This window comes from Neodiprion virginianus, chromosome 4, assembly GCF_021901495.1.
Source record: "Neodiprion virginianus isolate iyNeoVirg1 chromosome 4, iyNeoVirg1.1, whole genome shotgun sequence".
In the NCBI taxonomy this organism is placed as follows: Eukaryota; Metazoa; Arthropoda; class Insecta; order Hymenoptera; family Diprionidae; genus Neodiprion; species Neodiprion virginianus.
The window spans coordinates 14,226,039-14,244,760 of record NC_060880.1 but is presented as its reverse complement, the minus strand read 5'-3'; the positions used below and the strand labels follow the sequence as shown (position 1 = coordinate 14,244,760).

Below are 18,722 nucleotides of genomic sequence, written 5' to 3'. Positions count from 1 at the left end.
ATCAGCCCGCGTGTTTTGAAGATTTTGCGGTGTATGTGTTCCCAAATTGACAAAACCATCTAGCTGCATGGTTTTACGATTTAACTTGATGGCTTCGCTTAAAGCAACTTCGTCGATTAAAAGTGTACCTATTAAAAGTCAATTATCGATAATTAGTATATAATGCTAAAATTGATATATAACACTAATCATAACTACTTTTGATAAAGCTTGACAGAAATTTATTCTACAATACTAGAAGAAATGTACTTTTTTAAGCACAAATTTTCTACGCATGGGTTGGTTAATAAAAGCATGGTCTAAATCTAAGTCAACTTGTTAGGAATAGTTATAGGAAGCTTATCTTATGAGAATAGTTCTCGTGTCGATAGGTTGTGTTAGGCGAATTGTAAGTTTGATACACTACTAAAAATGTTTTATCGAAGATTCGCAGTAGAAGTACAGCTTTAATTGTAAGTCAATACCCCGTTTCTCGTATACTTCCATAGTTCTACTTTTTATACGTAGAGTATCAAATACAGCTTTAGGGAAGCCAAAAGCACTGTCCAACTTCTGTATGTATCTGTTAAGAGTGTCTTTACAAGGAAGAGGTAAGATTTCTCGTTCTATCTATCTATCTATCTATCATACACGGATGCACTTTTAACGCGAAGCAAGAGACATTCATACACCCACTGTACCGTATATCTTCTTTGCCTCGGATCTGAAACTTTTGCAGCGTTGAAACAAGCACGTATTGCTTGTTGTTGAATAGGAGGTAAAATTGAAATTTCAGCTCTTAAAGCTTCATCTTTAATAGCTAAGCAATTGGCTTTTTGTATATTAATTGTTTCTTAGAGTATCTTATTCTGTAAACATTAAAAAATTTTTGTGGCATTTTTCATATAATGAAACACCAGTAATCATGAAGTTTTAAATACCAAAAATTGTGTTAATTTTAAAACTTGTATAATAATTTATGTTGCAATTTGAGATGGTAAAGAATTTAATATAAAAATAAAAAGAAATTTATTATGGCGCGACGTTTTATGTCTGCATTGCGCATTTTTAAGGGCTTTATAAAGAGTTAAAAAGTTCAAGAAAATTTAACAGACAATGTTTAGATTTATCGTTTAATGTTTTAGGGTTTTAAAATAACGTATTTATATAGAAACGCAAATAATTAAAGACATAACAATAAAAATTCGTATTACAGTACGTCGAGATAAATAATATGTTGATGACCAAGCTTTGTAGTTTCCTGATACAACAATAAAACAGAAAATTGTTATTACTTACTCTGCGTTTGAGACGTTGAATTTGTTTATTGTTAAGACTTTCCTGGTACTTCAATTTATCATAAGGCTCTTTATAATCAGGCTTAGTTTTGTATGATTGATTTTGTAATTTGTGTCTTGCTTTTCGACAAGCTACACAACGAAAAATATTCAATTGCTTTTTATACTTCTCATGAGACAATGCCACACCAGTGCAATCCGAAGAATATCTATAATTTCATAAAAAAAGTCGAATTTAAAAATTAATTTCCGGATAAAAAAATATCAAGAGTCATAACTCTTACTTTTCTTGATCAAATCCAGTTCCATCACATAACGGGTAATTCTCCAATTCTTTTAAAAAATTCCAGAAGTCGGATATATCGGAAAAACTCTTGTTAACGTCAATTGCCTTTTCAGTTTTAATGTTGGTCAGCTAATAAAAAAAATTTTAAAATTAGATTATTAGAGAAAATACTTCTACGAGAATTCCTTACCCAGACTTTAAAGTTTTGAATAATTTTAACACGCAACTTCAATTTCATGGAAACTTTCTCTATATAACATAAGACAAGTTTCTTTGAATCAAGCAAATCGGTAGTTCAGCTCCAATTTTCAGCTAAAGAATTAAATTTAAGTGCATTAACAATTGTTAACCACGAAAATTCTTCAATATTCACTTCCGAAATAGGTGGTTCTAGCACCTTTAATCAAAATAATATAACTATGAAATTACCAATTTTATTTTGATAAAATAATAGCACTTATGAAATAAAAAATTGATATTTGCAACCAGTTGTACCCTTAGGACATTAGTATCTAGTAGTACATAACATTCACAATTTTTATTTATCTTACCGGTTCTTCGTTCTCGTGATTCATTTCTTCAGAGTTTATAATTGAATTGCAATTTTCAAGACCACTCAGTAATTCTGCATGTTGTTGCGAACAATTTTCATTTACATGAACGATATTGCTAGATTCATTCGCACATGGTTGAGAATACGAAATATTTGAAATATCATCATCTTTAGTGCTCCTACTCTCATTTAACTTTGTAGGGTTCAAAGTTGGAATAGCACCTTGTTTCAGTGCATATCGTTGCCTCTTTAATTCTTCAGTGCCATTGGGCATTTTTATTATATCACTTTTAATTATATCCTCTTCATTAAAGTGCAGTTCACAAACATAATTTTTTTTCGGAACCAGTTTTTGAACAAGTCCACACTCCCACAATTCCAACAGATCAGGATGCTTTATAAAAAAAATATGAACATGAGCATTGCAATTAATTTTAAGCTTATGAACTGCGTAGATTTATTATTTATAGATCAAGGTAGGCAAAAATAACAATTCAATTTTTTATTTTAAAATAACACATAATTTGTAGATGGACATAAAAAATAAAAATCCACTCCCTCAGCTTGTCGTAATTTAATTAACTATATTTTTCAAAAGAAAAAAATACAAGTCAAGCATTTTTTAAGCTAATTAAAAAAAAAATATAATTATGTGCTTATGTTTATCATTGCCTTACTTAATTAAAATATTTTTATTAATAGTAAATCATAAATGAAAAAATTTAGGTTACCTGTGGCACAGTAAATAAGGACGTATTTCTCGTTCCCAATTTGGCATGCTTATTACGATCACTTGCACTGCCACTTGTGCAGCCATTAACTACACAACGATTAACCATTTTTTATTGATCAGCACAACATTTAATTATTTTATAACTATTAAACTTTCAAAACTTATTTATTGTCATGCTACTAAACAATAACAAATAGACGCCATTTCCCTGATATTACCGAACGCAGCGTCGCCCTAGCGGCATATTTACGAAAATGAGGTATCCTCACTTTACCGGACCCACTATCTGCGTAAAAACCCAATAGCGAGCGTCCTCCTTCTATCTAGCCTCCGTGGTTGGAGATCTCCCTACTCATCTCTGGTAAGACCGCGGTCGAAATTTTGACGCGTCGCTTGCCGCCATTTTGTTATGTATTTCGGAACGCATAACTCGAGACTGATATAATTGACGCGGTCGTGGACATGGTGATGGAGCAAAAAGTTAAAACATTATTTCAATTTTAATAGCGTTAGTAGCCGCGGTAAAAGAGAATACGATTTAGATAATACCGTTACTTATTGTACAACGAATAGCTTTAATTTTACTGCTTAAAGCAATCGATTCTCAGTGATTCCGTGCATCTGAAATCGCGATCCAAAACGTTCCGAGTACGTGACCCAAGCATTCGCACATCGTGTCGTCGTTCGTGTTAAGTATATGCCAGAAACAGTGTTGCGGGTGAATTAGATACTTCGAAATTGTTTAGAATGGGCACCCAAAAAGAGAAGGAAAAGGAAAAAGAAAAGGACAAGGACAAGGACAAGGACAAGGACAAGGACAAGGATAAGGAAAAGGAAAACTCTAATCAGTCAGCCGGAGGAAAAAACGCCAAGTTATATGGGAAAATAGTGCTTACCCTTCAAAATTGCCTCTTGCCCGAAGAGAAATTAAATTCTACTCCATCCTACTCAGACGGCTTAGATACGGAGACAGAAACTGACCTGCGCATCCTAGGATGCGAACTGATACAAACTGCTGGGATACTTTTAAAACTTCCTCAGGTGCGTATCGTCAGATAGAGTTGTATATGCTGATACATTTACTAAGATTGAGTATGAAAAAATTGAGGAAAGGAAATAAATAAATACCGAAGGTACGTCGGTTGGTTTTGCTAGATCAGAGTTGCGGAAACTGCTACTTTGTTGCCCCGCGGTATCGTTGAGCATTTAAGGCTTATTAAATTAGTTGTGAATCCACATTACATGACGCAATAGTCACGTTAACAATGTTATGTTGTTTTACAGGCGTCATTCGTTGACGAAAGGATCATTGTCTAAGGAATGATCTATGGACTACGCCAAATCGATGCATCAATGAAGCAACCGATCTTGGATACAGACTTGGTTCAAAAAGCATCAAGCCGGCGATACCCAAATTGAGCATCGGTTGAACCCTTGATAAAAAAAAAAATTCTCAATCGACACTTCTGTGTACTATCAATATTGTCCCATGTAGGAACCTGTGCGCTTCCATTGAATAATGTTATATAGAATTAGGAACAGTCAACAAAGCGTAAGATATTTCCAGATGCATCCAGACTTATCGCTAGAAATATGGTATCAATATCACTCTGTTAAGATTTGTATTTATGGTACGAAAACTCTTGAGACTGCAATTACTAATAGCATAAATACAGGGAAAGTAGTCTATTTTCGAAACTTAGAATGCTGTTTCGAATATTTATTCCGATTTCCATAGAATCTATCATAACCCTTGAATCAATGGGATATAACCAGCAGGTCAGAGAAGAGTTACCGTAAAGTATTTAGCATTGGTTTGGATGCTTTTTATTTTATAAAAACAAAATTCTTACTACGTACACGAAAGTAGAGTTTGAATATCTTTAAACGGCATGTGTAACTGGCGCTAAATTACGTTTGACTGGGAAATAATCGATGTGACACATTCATTGTTCCGCACAGGCTACTATATGCGCTTAATAACTCCAGGCAGTGATCCTCTAACGAATGACGTCGAAGTTTGGAAAGTATATTGCCTAGTGTTTGTTTATAATCATGTTTCTCATGTTTTCTTTCAGGTCGCCATGGCCACCGGGCAAGTGATATTCCAGCGGTTCTATTACAGTAAATCATTGGTTAGGCACAATATGGAAACAACGGCCATGGGATGCGTCTGTCTGGCGAGTAAAATTGAAGAGGCTCCAAGGCGCATCAGAGACGTCATTAATGTGTTCAATCATATTAAACAAGTTTCAAGTCAGAAGTAAGTTCTGCAATATTGAACAATGGGAATATTACCAATCAGATATTTGCAGCTTTCGTAGCTGTATATTTGAATACCAGCTAAGGTAAAAGATTGCTCTGCAGTAAAAGCACTTAACTCATAATTCTTTTCTATTTCTATTCACAGGACTATCCAGCCAGTCATACTAGACCAGAGTTATGTGACGCTAAAGAACCAGGTAATCAAGGCAGAGAGGCGTGTTCTGAAGGAGCTAGGTTTTTGTGTTCACGTTAAGCATCCGCATAAGATAATCGTCATGTACCTTCAAGTTTTGGGTTACGAGAAGAACCGTGCGCTGATGCAACAGTGTTGGAACTACATGAATGATTCGCTCCGCTCAGATGTATTTCTGAGACATCAGCCCGAGACCGTTGCTTGCGCATGCGTTTATCTAGGTGCACGCCAGTTGCAACTTCCACTGCCCGCGACACCTGCTTGGTTCAGGCTATTCAAGGTTAGTGAGTCGTCCATCAGAGACGTCTGCCGCCGAGTTTTACGCCTCTACGCTCGACCCAGTATCAGCGCTGAACAATTGGAGAAACGTGTCGACGAGCTTCGCAGACGATACGAAGAAGCCAGAGCCAAGGCGAGGGGTGGTGAAGTTGATGGTCATACGCCCAGCCCTCCGCTACCAAAGCACCACAATGCTTGGGGAGGATTCATCAGCCGCAGTGGGACACATGCTGCCCCTGAAAGAGCAAAATCGCCCAGGTGAGGTTGGGATGACAAAGTCATTGGATCTATTTTCATTTGCAGTTAATTAATCTTTTGCATGCAATTGTTGAAGTGCAAATTCACCTGTCGTAACAGCTGCAATAAAGCTGTACTTCTATGTAAGCATCATTAATGTATTCTTTTTTCATTTTCAGGCATTCTAGATCTACCAGCCTCTCCCCTTCCCGAACTGACATTGCAAAACATGGGAAGCGAAAGAAACACTCGAGTAGAAGTAGATCGCGGAGTCACAGTCATAGCAGATCACGCAAACCGAAAAAGACCCAACGGCGAAGATCAGGAAGCCACAAGTCGTCCCGAAGCCACTACAGATCTCGTAGTAGATCGAGAGACAGAGGGGGGGATCCAGATAAAACAGGGAAGCATCGAAACAAGCATAGACGCCATTGATCAGACAGAATTTTTGTAAGAAAGAATACAATTTCATTTCCTATGCGACCATTGACACGTAATTTCGTCGAGTTATTATCTTGGGTATATTTACTTAAGTGTAATCGCGGCTCTATTAACAAATGATATGAATGTATTTTATTAAGTAACAATCAAATAAAAGTTATATTTCGAACGAGAGACGCTTAGGCGTTCATCATTTTCGAAAAACCAGCCGGAGGGGCTTTTTTCCTTTCAGCAGCTACTACTGGAGCAAAGTCCAAGTTTACCAGTTGTGGCAAGACAGTCAAGATGAATGATCTGTACGAGGGCACAGATTCTATTGGATTTCCGTGCAGTGTTAGGTTTCTTAGCTTGCACAATTTTTGCAACTTCGGAACAGTGTTCAAATTCGAAATTGCATTTCCGTGCATGTAGATTATCTTGAGATTCGGGAACTTCGTTATTTCATCGTCAATCTCGCTTATGTTGTTGAACGAGAGATCTAGCCAAGCCAGACTGCTCGGCTCTACCAGTATTCTGTTTACCAGATTTTCCAATCCACTCATCGAGCTCAACAAGTTGTTGCTAAGCCAGAGGGAACTCGTAAGGAAACGCTGACTGGAAGTATGCAAAGGCACTTTGCCCACACGGATAGATCGAGCCCGTTGGAAATCGAAATCTGAAAAAAATTTATGGTTTCGTTTGTTGGTTCAAAAATCTGTGTCAGTCACCTATTGCCCTTGATCTTTCACAAATTATCGAGCTTCTTTACAGTAGAACGAATAAATATCGTTGTTAATACCGTTCATACTCGTTGCCTTTTTGAAAGAAAGGTCCATGGGAGGCCCGGCTTGCATTTCCTCGTGATCGTCACGACGATAAGCTGATAATCCATTTCTTAGGCCGTTCGCATTCGCCATTTCAGAGGATATACAATTCAATCTGTAAAATTTTTCATTGATTCCACGCAGGTGATCAAAAAATTAATTTAGGTGTTCAAAAAATTAATCAGCCTTTAATTCGTTTAATTTATCGCATAGTGGAGGATTATATCGATTCAATGAAATCTCCACAACAATCCGCGGTTACCACGATTCTGAAATCAGGCTGGCCGTTTGGCATTACATATTTCATATTCTGATAACAAACAAACTTTGCTTACCAACTTCAAGCTCCAAATACTGAGTAATTTCATGTAAGCATGCCTTGAAAATCGAAACTAATTACAATATTGATATGTTAACGGCAATATACTTTATTTCAATCAACGTATAAATTGACAATATATTATTATCCTTTAGCATTTCTCTTTATGTTTTTAATTCATGCATAATAGTTATTCTAGGATTTAATTGCTATGCTGATACTGCAGTACGAGTTTGGCAAGCTGCCCACGATTACCAAGGTTTAAACTACGAGCTTTCATACAATCTATATGTGTTACGTCACTTTGAGTTCCTCTGCAATTCATTTCTTTGTACCGGATCTTCAATGCAGGTTCTAGTGCGCGAAACGGGTGCAAATCTCCAAACAAAATAAATAGTTCAAATGCAGAATTAATTAAATTCTGTTTGGATGGCTTTAAAACTGTTGCGATATCTCGATCCGCTCGGACAGTTGGAATTATACTTTCTGCCAATTTCCGTACTAGAATATAAATTTACATAGGTATCATTTGTGAATTTCAAACTAATGGTTAATTAGTAGTATAGGTCGCGAGAAAAATTTATGACAAGATTGTCATCAATTACTTACTCGATGTGTAATCTTTGGCATAGAATGCAACATGGTTGAAATTATACTCGTCGTATCTTCCATAGTTTCTGTTTATGTCTAATTCGTTTTCTTTGGCTTTTGATTCCGAGTAAGCGATATCTGGGTGATATTCGACAAAAGGCATTGGGCTGAATACTTGCCATTGGCTAATGGTATTCATTCGTACCTGTGATCATTTTGTGAAAAGGAGATACAGAACTGCTACAGCAAAAATAAGTGTCGATAGTTTCAATTGACTTACTCTGTTCAAGTAATCGACTTTCAGCTCCATTTCAGTTTCAACAAATAAAATTAAACTTTCTGGGGAAAATTTCCTGACCACCAAGTCTGTTACAGCGATTTTTAACATTGGCTCCAGTTCAATCGAACTCACGCTCGATGGCAAGCGGATGGAAAGCCAGGTAACCTTCGACTGATCCTTTTTATATTTCTCTGTCAATGACAAAGCATGCTGTTTTACATCGAAAAACACATCGTCTTTGTCTTTCGATGGTGAATTTACATCATAAAGAAGCACCTGCGATGTAGAATGCACTTTAAATACAAGTATAACAGCTTTAGCGATTGAGTAACATATTTTACACGAATGATCCTGTACATACCACCATTAAAAACGTTTTGTCTTTTTTCTCCATGCAGGTTTGAGCGTAGTGTGCCATAAATTTGATAGTTTCGTTCTTTTGAAACTTGTTAACTGTTAAAATCAAATGAACTCTGGCATTCTCAGTTACATATGGAACTGTCAAAATCTCTACTTTGCCAAGTGGCTTACAGATCTCGACCCTCTTCACTAACTCCTCCTTGGTTTTTGTCTCAGCAAAGACCAAGTCCAAAATATAATCCATGCCCCTCGAAGCGTCGTACCTTTTATAGCCGTTTAAGAATTTTTTGTACTCCAACATCCCCTTGTAATTTCCTTCGATTCTGTCGGTTGCTGCCTTTATCACATACTCTATATCTGCTTTGACGCTTCCTTCGAACTTCTGCATGTTTTTCAAACTCTTGTCTGAAGCCATGTGCGTTTCATTGAAGTAAGTCCATTTGACGATATCAAATCGCCCAGGAGGCTTGTTCCCTGGTTGATTGCCAATAGGCCAAGTCACGCTATGATCCTTCTCCGGTTCTAATTTGGCAGTCTTCAATATCTCTTGACGCAAAGTGGATATTTGATCTGTGACTGCTGTTAGCTCCAGCTAGAATTAATTTTGATGTCAATGCACAGTACGGATCGAAAGACAAAATTTGATTAACATGTAAAATTACCCTGGCAATATAAGCGTTGAGTTTGTAAATGGTTGAATGGTCAAAAACAGGATAAACACTGATTGGAGATTCCGAGTAATTCTGAGCTATAGATGCGTAAAGATTTGTCTCCAGGGCAAAGCTTTCATTAAGCACTGTGGATTTGATCGTTTGTCCTTGAATAGCGTCGCTACAAGGCAGAGATGAAGAGTGAACGATGCATCTACCAAAGTTAACATCGTCGGAGTCGGAATACGTGTTTCTGACGCACCAGTCCAAGTTATTTTTCATCTTTCGGATCACTGAATTACTCAGCAAGATACCTGAATCTGAAAAGGTCATTAAGTTTAGTTACGATATTTATTGAAAGAACGAGTGCTCTGTGTTACTCCGTCTTATGAAAATCACCCACCCAGAGAGCAATAGGTACCAAATTTGCTGGCAATACCCAGATGAACGTCCTGGCTGATGCTGATTTTATTTACAAGCTTTGTCATTTTTCTAACATCTACATAGGTCAAATCTTTGATTAAATAGTAGTAATCGTAATCCTCGAGGTAATTGTCCGTTATGTATTTGAGTACATGGAATGGTTTCAAAATGCTTCTGGTATCTGTGAAGCCGACAATCCCAGGCAGCGAAACATTTGGTTTAGCTCCTTCCGTTATCGATATAAAGTATCTGATTTTGTCTACGAGATGAGCAATGGTTTTGTTCTGAGCTACGCCTCGGCTGTAAAGATATTCTCGACTCGTCAGTACTCCGACAAATAATTTCTCCCTTATGCCGAGCTCTGTCGAATAGTATCTAGGGCGCATGAAAACCTTGGGAGTTTTCTTGGCCCGCAACGGCTTTCCCTCAAGGTTCATCTTTGGCTCGTAAATGTCGCTGAATTTTGGCACGCTTAAAGGAGGTGCAAGATCTTCCACCATCTCTAGACAGTCCCCGTCATTGGTCGGTGTAAAAAACGAGCTTATGCATAGTCCGAAGCACATGCCGAAGATCAAATATACGTTGCTTCGACAGTACGAAAGAAAGACTTTTGTTATCGTATTCATCGTTTTATTATCAGATACTGTATTGCAATACAATTTCTACAGTCCTAATTAGTTATATCTGATTGTTCGAATTATCTCATCATGTACATACATGCAACGATAATTTGTTATGGTTACATTTCAAGACAGAGACTATTCGAAGCTGTTATCAGTGATTGTTAATTGGTGATCGAAATATTATGTTAATAGTTAATTCAACGAATGGAATAACGTTAATTGTTAGCAGCTTTAGGAATAGAAATAGAAAAAATGGAAGAAATGAACCTGGTGGAGATGGAAGGTTAGGGAAGCGGAGCGGGAAATTTGAACGTGATATAAATCGTAGCCGATTATACGTAGGTCCCGTTATATGCCGATGTGTTAATTAACAGACTGTATTGTATCCTCGATTAATGAATAAAGCAGTTTTGGTTAACTAGTTGACAACACTGCAGGATGACACTCGGTATTTTTCCTGTTAGTGGCGACCATTTTAAAAATGAACGCAATGAGCATACGCTGCTAGAACCCGGAGCCGGATGTTTTCAGCAAGGTCAATCGCGTGATTGTTTATCCGCCATTTTGTATTACTGTTCAGGGTCCAGTTTTCCTTGAAATTTTTGGCTCGCAGTGGTGTGAATTTTGGAAAATGAAAAGCATTAAACAATCTCGTAATAAATTTTGAAACCCACGCCGAACGGATTCGTTCAAAATCGTTGTTTCCTAACTGTATAAATATTCGGCGCGTTTTTAAACCACCCTCTAGCCCAATACGAAAAAAAAAAAAAACTGTAATAATGACGATCTGTGACAAGTTGGCTTTGACTCGCAACCCAACTTTCTTTACATTATTTTGAGCTCTAATGGCGATTACCAAATAAATCGTGGGGTTTTCGCTCCCTCCTACGACGCAAGGTACATTTCAAGTAATTGTTTCCTATTATCAAACATTCTTCATAACATAATTCAGCATTTACTTTCTAATTTCATTACTTATCTATACACACACTTAGTGTCCACATATGATACAATACACACAATATGTGTACCGACGCAATAATTTCGGACTTGACCTATTTCTTCCCGTTCTTGACTTTGGTTTTTCATTCTTGCAAAAATCCGCCATCCGTTTTCACCGCTACCAAAACAAGCAGACCTCACAATCTGTGCCGCAACAACATTCGAAGCGATTCTGTTTAGGTTACATAATTCTACAACACCTGCTATGTCTATTTTATCATTCATCCTGCTCTATTTGTCGACCAATTATGAAAATTGACTATCAATGTTTCTTATCCGATATTTTGCAGAATGTCGGGACAGAGCGGAGGATATCGATTGCATTTATCTACCCTTAACGAGCAGTTGACTTGCAAACTATGCAGAGGATATTTTATAGATGCTACTACGATCATCGAGTGTCTTCACTCATGTAATTATCTTTATATCATAACTATTATTCTATAAGAAGTGTAAGAAAAAAACCGTTTAGAAAAAATCAAATCATCCAAAACTCTTTACTTTAAAAAAACGAAACTAATGCTTGTTCACCTCACGTGTTCACTTCACAAGGAAAATAAAAACCTAGCCATAGCTAATCTGTTTTCCAATGCAAGAATCTAGAGAGTACTTCTTCACTCACTTTCCCTTTTTTCACTCCACAGTCTGCCGCAGCTGCATTATCAAATATCTGGAGAATAACAAGTACTGCCCGATATGCGAAGTACAGGTTCACAAGAGTAAACCGCTCCTGAATATCCGACCTGATCACACGCTCCAAGATATTGTTTACAAACTAGTTCCTGGCTGCTATCAGAGTTAGATTTATTTTGAACTGGTTCTCTCTCATTTCACCTTTGATATCACAGGCTGCGGGATTGACCTTAGTTGAATTTTGCAGATGAAATGCGATGCCGCCGCGAATTCTACAGCAAGCATCCTGACGCAAGGTCACAAGCCAGTTCTCCTGAATCTAGGGGCGAGCCGATCGAGTCTCACATTTACTCTCTGGACGAATCGCTGAGTTTGTCTTTGGAATATTACATCCCAAGCACAAAGGACCAAGGCGAAGGTGATAAGGAATCGACAGCCAAGACATTGCCCCGAAGGTATTTGAGATGTCCAGCTGCAGTGACCATCTCTCACCTGCAAAAATTGATACGTGCTAAATACGGGCTAAGCGAAGCTCACAGAGTCGACATTATGTACAAAGAGGAACCACTATGTGGCAACTATACACTTATGGATGTCATGTACATTTATCACTGGAGACGAGTAAGTAGAATTTTTAAAACATAACATAAATAGCGAGATATAATATTGCTGATAACATTTTCTGTACTTGTACAGAATCATATTTATATTCACAAGGTGAACTGACTACAAAATAGGTAATTTGAGTGTCAAATGTTGAATTTTCAGTATGTGGAAAACTCTGGCAAAACTTGAATGACAACTTATATTTAGATCCTATCTTATTAGATGATTGTGATGTGTAATCGAAGTTAACTTATGCATTTCTTCATGCCCGCTTGTATTTATATCATGTTCTTACACCCGACTGTTGCAGAAAGTACCGTTGCATCTTAGCTACAGGATATTTGAGTCTTCGCCGAAGCGTTTAAAGCTGTCCGAAGATAATCACATGTACGAAAAAATACTTTCTAATACCAGGGTAGATTCGATCGAGGTAAAGCGTGAGCAGAGTGAAAAGCGCGAGTGGAAAGAGGTGCAATTAAAAATTTCCGAAACTGGTGTCATGAGCGTAACGAATATATCTAGTTTTGAAAAGAAAAGTGCTAGTAACGGAGATGGTAACTCAGAGGAACTGATTACTATTGATAAAAATGTTGGTAAAATCGAAAAAATGCCCGAAGGTGAAAAAGAGGAGAATAATGAAGCTCCAATACTGGAGAGTTTGATAAAAAAAGAAGATCTTGACAAATCTAACGTCGAAACATTACTAAGTACGACGATTCCTAATGCTGAAGTAACAGAGAGTAGCCAAAACTTTTTATTCACACAGGAAACAAGAACAGTCTTGGCTAAGTCTGAGTACAACAAAAATATCGATGGCTCAGAGTCGCAGAAACTTAATCCTCTGCCAATGCTAGTAGAGAATCCCTCAAAGGTGGTAACAAGGTTCGACACCGAAGGTGAAAGTTTTGTGGCTCAGACGCAGAAAGCCAAAAACCAAAGCAAAGTGAAAAATAGTTCGATACAGGATTCAAGTCAGCTGAAAAATAGGCAGGAATGCACCACCTCGAGTACAAAAAAGGCTGAGAGTCGGCTGATGAATACGAATAATAATTTAATAAGTGCCGACACAAAGGGTAATCAGAGTCAGAAAGAAAATTCTAAAAATTCCGGAAAGGAGATAAGAAGTGCCTCAACAAGCGTCGAGATTAAGCAAAATGTTCCCAATTCCATGCTTTCCTTTCAACCTAAAGTCGGACAGGTGAACAATACTTATTCCAAGAAGATTCCAAAAGAAAAAAAGGGAACGCTGATCAACTCGAGGAAATTGGATTCAAAAATAGTTCCAGAGCAATCGAAGAGTGATGTTAAACCCTTGGCGTATTTTCCCATCACAAAATCTCAAGCGACAGCCACCGTCTCGTTAACCAAATTGGCTACCACTGTCGTCTCGTCACCTCACTCCACAACGATGTCAACACAGGCTGTAAAAACGCCCGTGAGCATACCACAGGGTGGCTGTCTCTTCGTTTCAGCCCCTCAGATGACGACGTGTGTTGTATCAACTACTACCACAATATCGAGTATTCGAAGTCCATCGGCTGCAAACAAAAGTATCCCGCCGTCGCCCCAGAGGCTGGATTGCCAACCCGCAAAACTGGTGGATTCTAAGCCAGATTCTACCGCGACATTGAAATCAGATTCGACTGGTCAGAAAGTCTTGCTGGTGAAGAATAATAACAACAACCTGCCGACCACCAGTCAAAGCTTAGCTTCCATCGGTCTTAACATTTCCACAACCCTACCTGGCTCGGTGGAACTGAGTCCAAACGTTTCGCATGCTGTGCAGAATCTTGTGAGCACGTCCCATGCAAAAAGCAATGAGTCCAAAGGTGAAAATAGTTTGAAAATCGGCAGTCCAAGCGGACGGCAGGGCCCCGCTCCCTCAGACATACAAATGGTGACTCAGAGTCTGAATGCTCACTCTGGTTCGTCACCCATCAGTAATAGTCCTCGTTTGTCCTCGTCGCAAACTTCGACTGGTACCAAGAGAACGAGTTCGCAATCTGCCATCGAGATAACCAGCATCTATACAGTACCACCTTGCCCAGACGCCATTCCTATATCTTTGATGCCGATGAAGCCATCGGTGCGAAAGCACGAGATAATAGCCAAGGGGACAAATTTAAATGAAATATGCGCCAAAATTGGGGAAAGTTCTAAAGAGAAAATCAAAGCAGCTACAAGATCGAAGCCGGAGATTCCGAATCTATTGAAAATAACGAAAAAAACGTCAGTAGATTCTAACAAATGTATTCCCAACGTACCCAGCATCCCTATCTACACATCTGGCCAAAATATAATCCCGTCGGAAGACAAGCCGAACGCTTCGATTGGTAAAGAAACACCCAAAACCGGCTCTGCTGTTTCTTCATCTCAGTCAGTCCCGACATCTGTGTCATTGCAGAAGGGTTGTTCCATCAAGAAACAGTCGCTGCCTGTCGGCTATAAAACGCTGCGGGATCCGCCGAAATCTTGGAATCCGACATTGTCGAAAAACAACTATGTCGCCGCGAGGAATCAGGCTAAAGAAATGCAGACCCAAAGTCAGGGGCTCACAGCATCAGACGGCAATCATGCCAAGCCGATAACTTCCAAGCCTGCCAAGATATTTAAGATGCGGAACATGCCACGATATCTTGGCAATCCGTCATCTGGCGTTAAGCGAATGTACGGAGTGTCGAACGAAAGCAAAGACAAGGATCAAACTGTGCAGAATCCTGCGAAGAACAGCTCTCTCAGCATGATGACCATAGATCCTAAAACTCTGTCACCGATCGTGTCCAGCGCCAATTCGACCATCGTGACACCGCCCCCCTATTCTCCCACTGCAAGGAGCTACCAAAACACCCAATTCTCGAGAGATATGTGCCGCAATCCAGGTTCGCCGATATCGCCAAGGAATTCACCGATCAACATGCTCTCGACGAATCCCTTCATACCATCGCCCACGTTGAACACAAACCCTAAACTGATATACACCCACTTTCCGCCGCCGTATCCCGACACAAGCCGGTTTCCAAACCCCCTCATAAGATCGCCGATCGGAATCCCCTCACATAGTGCCTTTCACAGCAGTCTGCCTGCCTCCATCAACAAATACCAACGCTGTAACTATCTTCCAGCAGCCGCAGGCTACACGACCGCGCCTCCACCTCCAACGATTCAAAAAATCTTACCCAGTATGCATTCTTCCCCAAAGTCACCGAAATCTACTTCAATCACTAACAGTTCCATATTTCCCATGGGCAAAAGCGAAGTGCAGCTTTCGACAAGGGTGGAGAACATCGCTTTGCACTTGGCTAAAAACGCGGCTCAACAAGAGCTCAATATATTCAATCTTTCCAAGACAGGAAATCCGACAACAAATAATTTCCCAAACCTATTGACGACCACCACTGTTACGCTTGTCACGTCTTCTGGGTTCACATTGACGGACACTTTGCCAAATGTCACAACCCAGGCAACGGTGAAATCCAAGTCTCAGCTGGAGATAAAAGTATCCGAGACAGAAAGTCCCAAACAAAAGTCCAAAGAACCGGAAACTGTAGTTCTTGAAAGCGCCGTTGGAACTCCTTTGACTCCGAAGGTGAAGAGTTGCGAGGGTGACGCAGAAGCGAAAGAAGAAAAAGATATTGAAAATAAGAAAAAGACACTGACAAAGATTAACGGCGACGTAGCTACCCAAAATACAAGTCCTGCGGAAAAAGCTGAGAAGGAACAAAAACCGTCGAAAAATACCGAGGCAAGTTCGGTTTCTGCGGAGATTAAACAATTGAACTTGAAAGAGGTTGAGAAACCAGAGAAGCAGGTAGAAATAAACAGCGAAAAGATGTCCAATGAAGCTAAAAGCGAGGATATGGTTTGCAAAACGGGTGAACCGATTCAAGGAAAGAAATCGGATGTACAAAGAAACAAGCCGGAATCGTAATTGAAAGACGCGGGTGGTAATATTTGTATACTGCAGTTTTGAGTTAAATGATTTCGTCGGTTGCGTACTAACAAGGGGAGAACGCCATAACCGGGAATCGGATTTGGACGAGTCTTTTTCCTATTTCAGTACTTCACCAGAACTGTGATGTAGTGAAGTCACACGATGCAACTCTCAGCCGTTTACGAGAAAAAAAAATCGACAACGCTCATACCCTATTTACATTACGATACTTTCAGCCGAGGTGAATTAGCCGAGCAGTTGGTGCGATGGTTCATACGCGGGCGGTCCGGATTCAAATCTTGTCAATTTTTTCTTTTTTTTCTCTCCTGTGAATATAAATAAGTTTATTTCAAGTGAAAAATTGTTGTTTAAATTAAAAACACAGGTTTTTTCCTTGACAAATTAGAAAAATCAATCGAATTCCGCATAAAAATCATACCCATTATTATTATTACTATCATTATTATTTTTACCATGATTACAGTGAAATTTTGTGCATAAAATATCAAATTTTTATTTCTGGTAAAGCCGGTTTCCAAATGAGTGAAACCGTCACTTTTCGAGGGTTTTATCCCTACTTTGACCGCCCGTGTGTGAACATCGCACTAACCGCTCAGCTAATTCGCCTCGACTGAAAGTATTGTAAGGTGAATAGAGTATAAGCGTTGTCGAATTTTTTTTCCCGCAAACGGCTGAGAGTTGCATCGTGTCACTTCACTCCATCACAGTTCTGGTGAAGTACCAAAATAGGAAAAGACTCGTCCAAATCCGGTTCCCGGTTATGTCGGTCTCCCCTTGTAAGTGGCATGCTGTATATTACTGTAAATAGTCTATGGAAATATTGTTATTTACTATATTATGTGTTGAGCACAGACCTTACAAGAATAAGTTGGTTTTATCGATCGGGCGATTAAATTCGAACGTACTGTTACATTATTGTACCCCCGATTTGTGGTTTTACCTATTTTTTTTTTTTCCAAGTTGGCACGTTAAACGAACTAATCATTCTTCTCTTTTTTGAATTTAGCTTTTAAATTAAGCTGATTAGAATCTTCTTGCCGGTTAATTCGATCAATTCATAGGCAATTTTATTTTATCCTCGTGTACGGTCAGTTGTAGTTTTATATTATACTTATTTCATCCTTCCTGACTAAAACCATCCAGCCTTTGATAGTACTGTCAAATATTTAATAACAATTTATTATGTACTCACCAATACATGTAACTATATTACACAATTTAATGTAGTTATAAAAAAAGTTGATTAGTCGCATAAAGAGATCATCCAATTGTACATTAAATTTTATTTAAAGCGTTTATCACACTCGCCAATCTGTAAGTTAAAAAAAAAAATTTATATTCAACTATTAATGAGGTTATAACAACCATTATTACTATGATCATTATATAAATATAATTTTAAAATATAAATATTATATATACGTATCTCACCTAAATTGTATAAGCGATAACAAAAACGGTTACGGACTATAAATGTTAACGCGTTGGCATATAATTAATGATTAAGGGATCGTCTCAGTGTGACCCTCCGAAAAATCACTGATTTTCGCGAATTTTTTTTTTAATGTTCAAATAAACTAATCGGTCCGGTTTTTTTTTCATAAATAAATACGTTTATGAAGAATACAAAATGATTTTTTTTAAGTTTATTTATTGAGTGCATCATTGTTGTATAAATTGTTGTAATTTCACGTGAAAAAAAAAGGTGCTGCACGGTTTCCATGATGACGGCCGCAATTTTGATCTGAAAAAAAAATTTCAAAAAGATTATTGATCTGTAGGAAAGTCGCTATCGCGCTATGGACGGTTTTTTTTCTTTTTTCAAATTTGACAAAATGGCGGTGGTTTGAACAAAAAGTGTCGAATGTGGCCCTTTTTTCGATAGTTTTTCGTAAAAAAAAATAGGAAGTTTTCAAAAAAAAAAAAAAAGCTTCCATAGCGCGATAAAGAATGACGTTTAAAATGTTCTCCCGAAATTGGAACTAGATATCTTTAAAACTCTTCCTTTGAGAGTGGAAACCGTTTTGAAAAACACCATTCTGAGAAAAACGCGTTTAAAGATTGAAGTTGGAAAAGTTTATATAAATCGTTTACTTACGATCAATCGGCGATGCCAGGTCTTGATTTTTTTCTTGGGGGTTTCTCTCGTACGTCTATCCATGGTGGATGTTAAAAACGAACTGAAATGCTTGGACAGTTTATTCTGCAAGGTTATA

At 38.3% G+C, this 18,722-nt stretch overlaps 4 protein-coding genes across 7 annotated transcripts; 2 read left to right on the top strand and 2 right to left on the bottom strand.

The window, feature by feature from the left end:
- The first annotated feature begins 3,271 nt into the window (after window positions 1-3,271).
- LOC124303918 (cyclin-L2) lies at window positions 3,272-6,438 on the top strand. Of its 3 annotated transcripts, XM_046761761.1 has the most exons (5): window positions 3,749-3,890; window positions 4,134-4,401; window positions 4,928-5,112; window positions 5,260-5,844; window positions 6,003-6,438. In XM_046761761.1, exons 2-5 carry the CDS (start codon window positions 4,369-4,371, stop codon window positions 6,256-6,258), a joined length of 1,059 nt encoding a protein of 352 aa, XP_046617717.1. In that variant the 5' UTR covers window positions 3,749-3,890; window positions 4,134-4,368; the 3' UTR covers window positions 6,259-6,438. The 3 variants fall into 3 exon arrangements, with proteins under 3 accessions (XP_046617715.1, XP_046617717.1, XP_046617716.1); XM_046761759.1 differs by lacking the exon at window positions 4,134-4,401 and having other exon boundaries at window positions 3,272-3,890; XM_046761760.1 differs by having other exon boundaries at window positions 4,134-5,112.
- LOC124303925 (leucine-rich repeat-containing protein 51-like) lies at window positions 6,004-7,473 on the bottom strand. Its single transcript, XM_046761768.1, has 3 exons — window positions 7,403-7,473; window positions 7,043-7,182; window positions 6,004-6,919 (listed from the first exon to the last, which is right to left on the bottom strand). Exons 2-3 carry the CDS (start codon window positions 7,158-7,160, stop codon window positions 6,444-6,446), a joined length of 594 nt encoding a protein of 197 aa, XP_046617724.1. The 5' UTR covers window positions 7,161-7,182; window positions 7,403-7,473; the 3' UTR covers window positions 6,004-6,443.
- On the bottom strand, window positions 7,472-10,768 carry LOC124303914 (chondroitin sulfate synthase 2). The gene is made up of 6 exons (XM_046761742.1): window positions 9,671-10,768; window positions 9,280-9,587; window positions 8,619-9,209; window positions 8,258-8,533; window positions 7,996-8,182; window positions 7,472-7,887 (listed from the first exon to the last, which is right to left on the bottom strand). Exons 1-6 carry the CDS (start codon window positions 10,314-10,316, stop codon window positions 7,589-7,591), a joined length of 2,307 nt encoding a protein of 768 aa, XP_046617698.1. The 5' UTR covers window positions 10,317-10,768; the 3' UTR covers window positions 7,472-7,588.
- A 131-nt stretch (window positions 10,769-10,899) lies between these two features.
- On the top strand, window positions 10,900-18,006 carry LOC124303908 (mucin-5AC-like). 2 transcript variants are annotated; one of them, XM_046761734.1, is made up of 5 exons: window positions 10,900-11,210; window positions 11,606-11,727; window positions 11,960-12,112; window positions 12,196-12,569; window positions 12,865-18,006. In XM_046761734.1, exons 2-5 carry the CDS (start codon window positions 11,607-11,609, stop codon window positions 16,480-16,482), a joined length of 4,266 nt encoding a protein of 1,421 aa, XP_046617690.1. In that variant the 5' UTR covers window positions 10,900-11,210; window position 11,606; the 3' UTR covers window positions 16,483-18,006. The 2 variants fall into 2 exon arrangements, with proteins under 2 accessions (XP_046617690.1, XP_046617691.1); XM_046761735.1 differs by lacking the exon at window positions 10,900-11,210 and adding an exon at window positions 11,277-11,495.
- The last annotated feature ends 716 nt before the right edge of the window (window positions 18,007-18,722 follow it).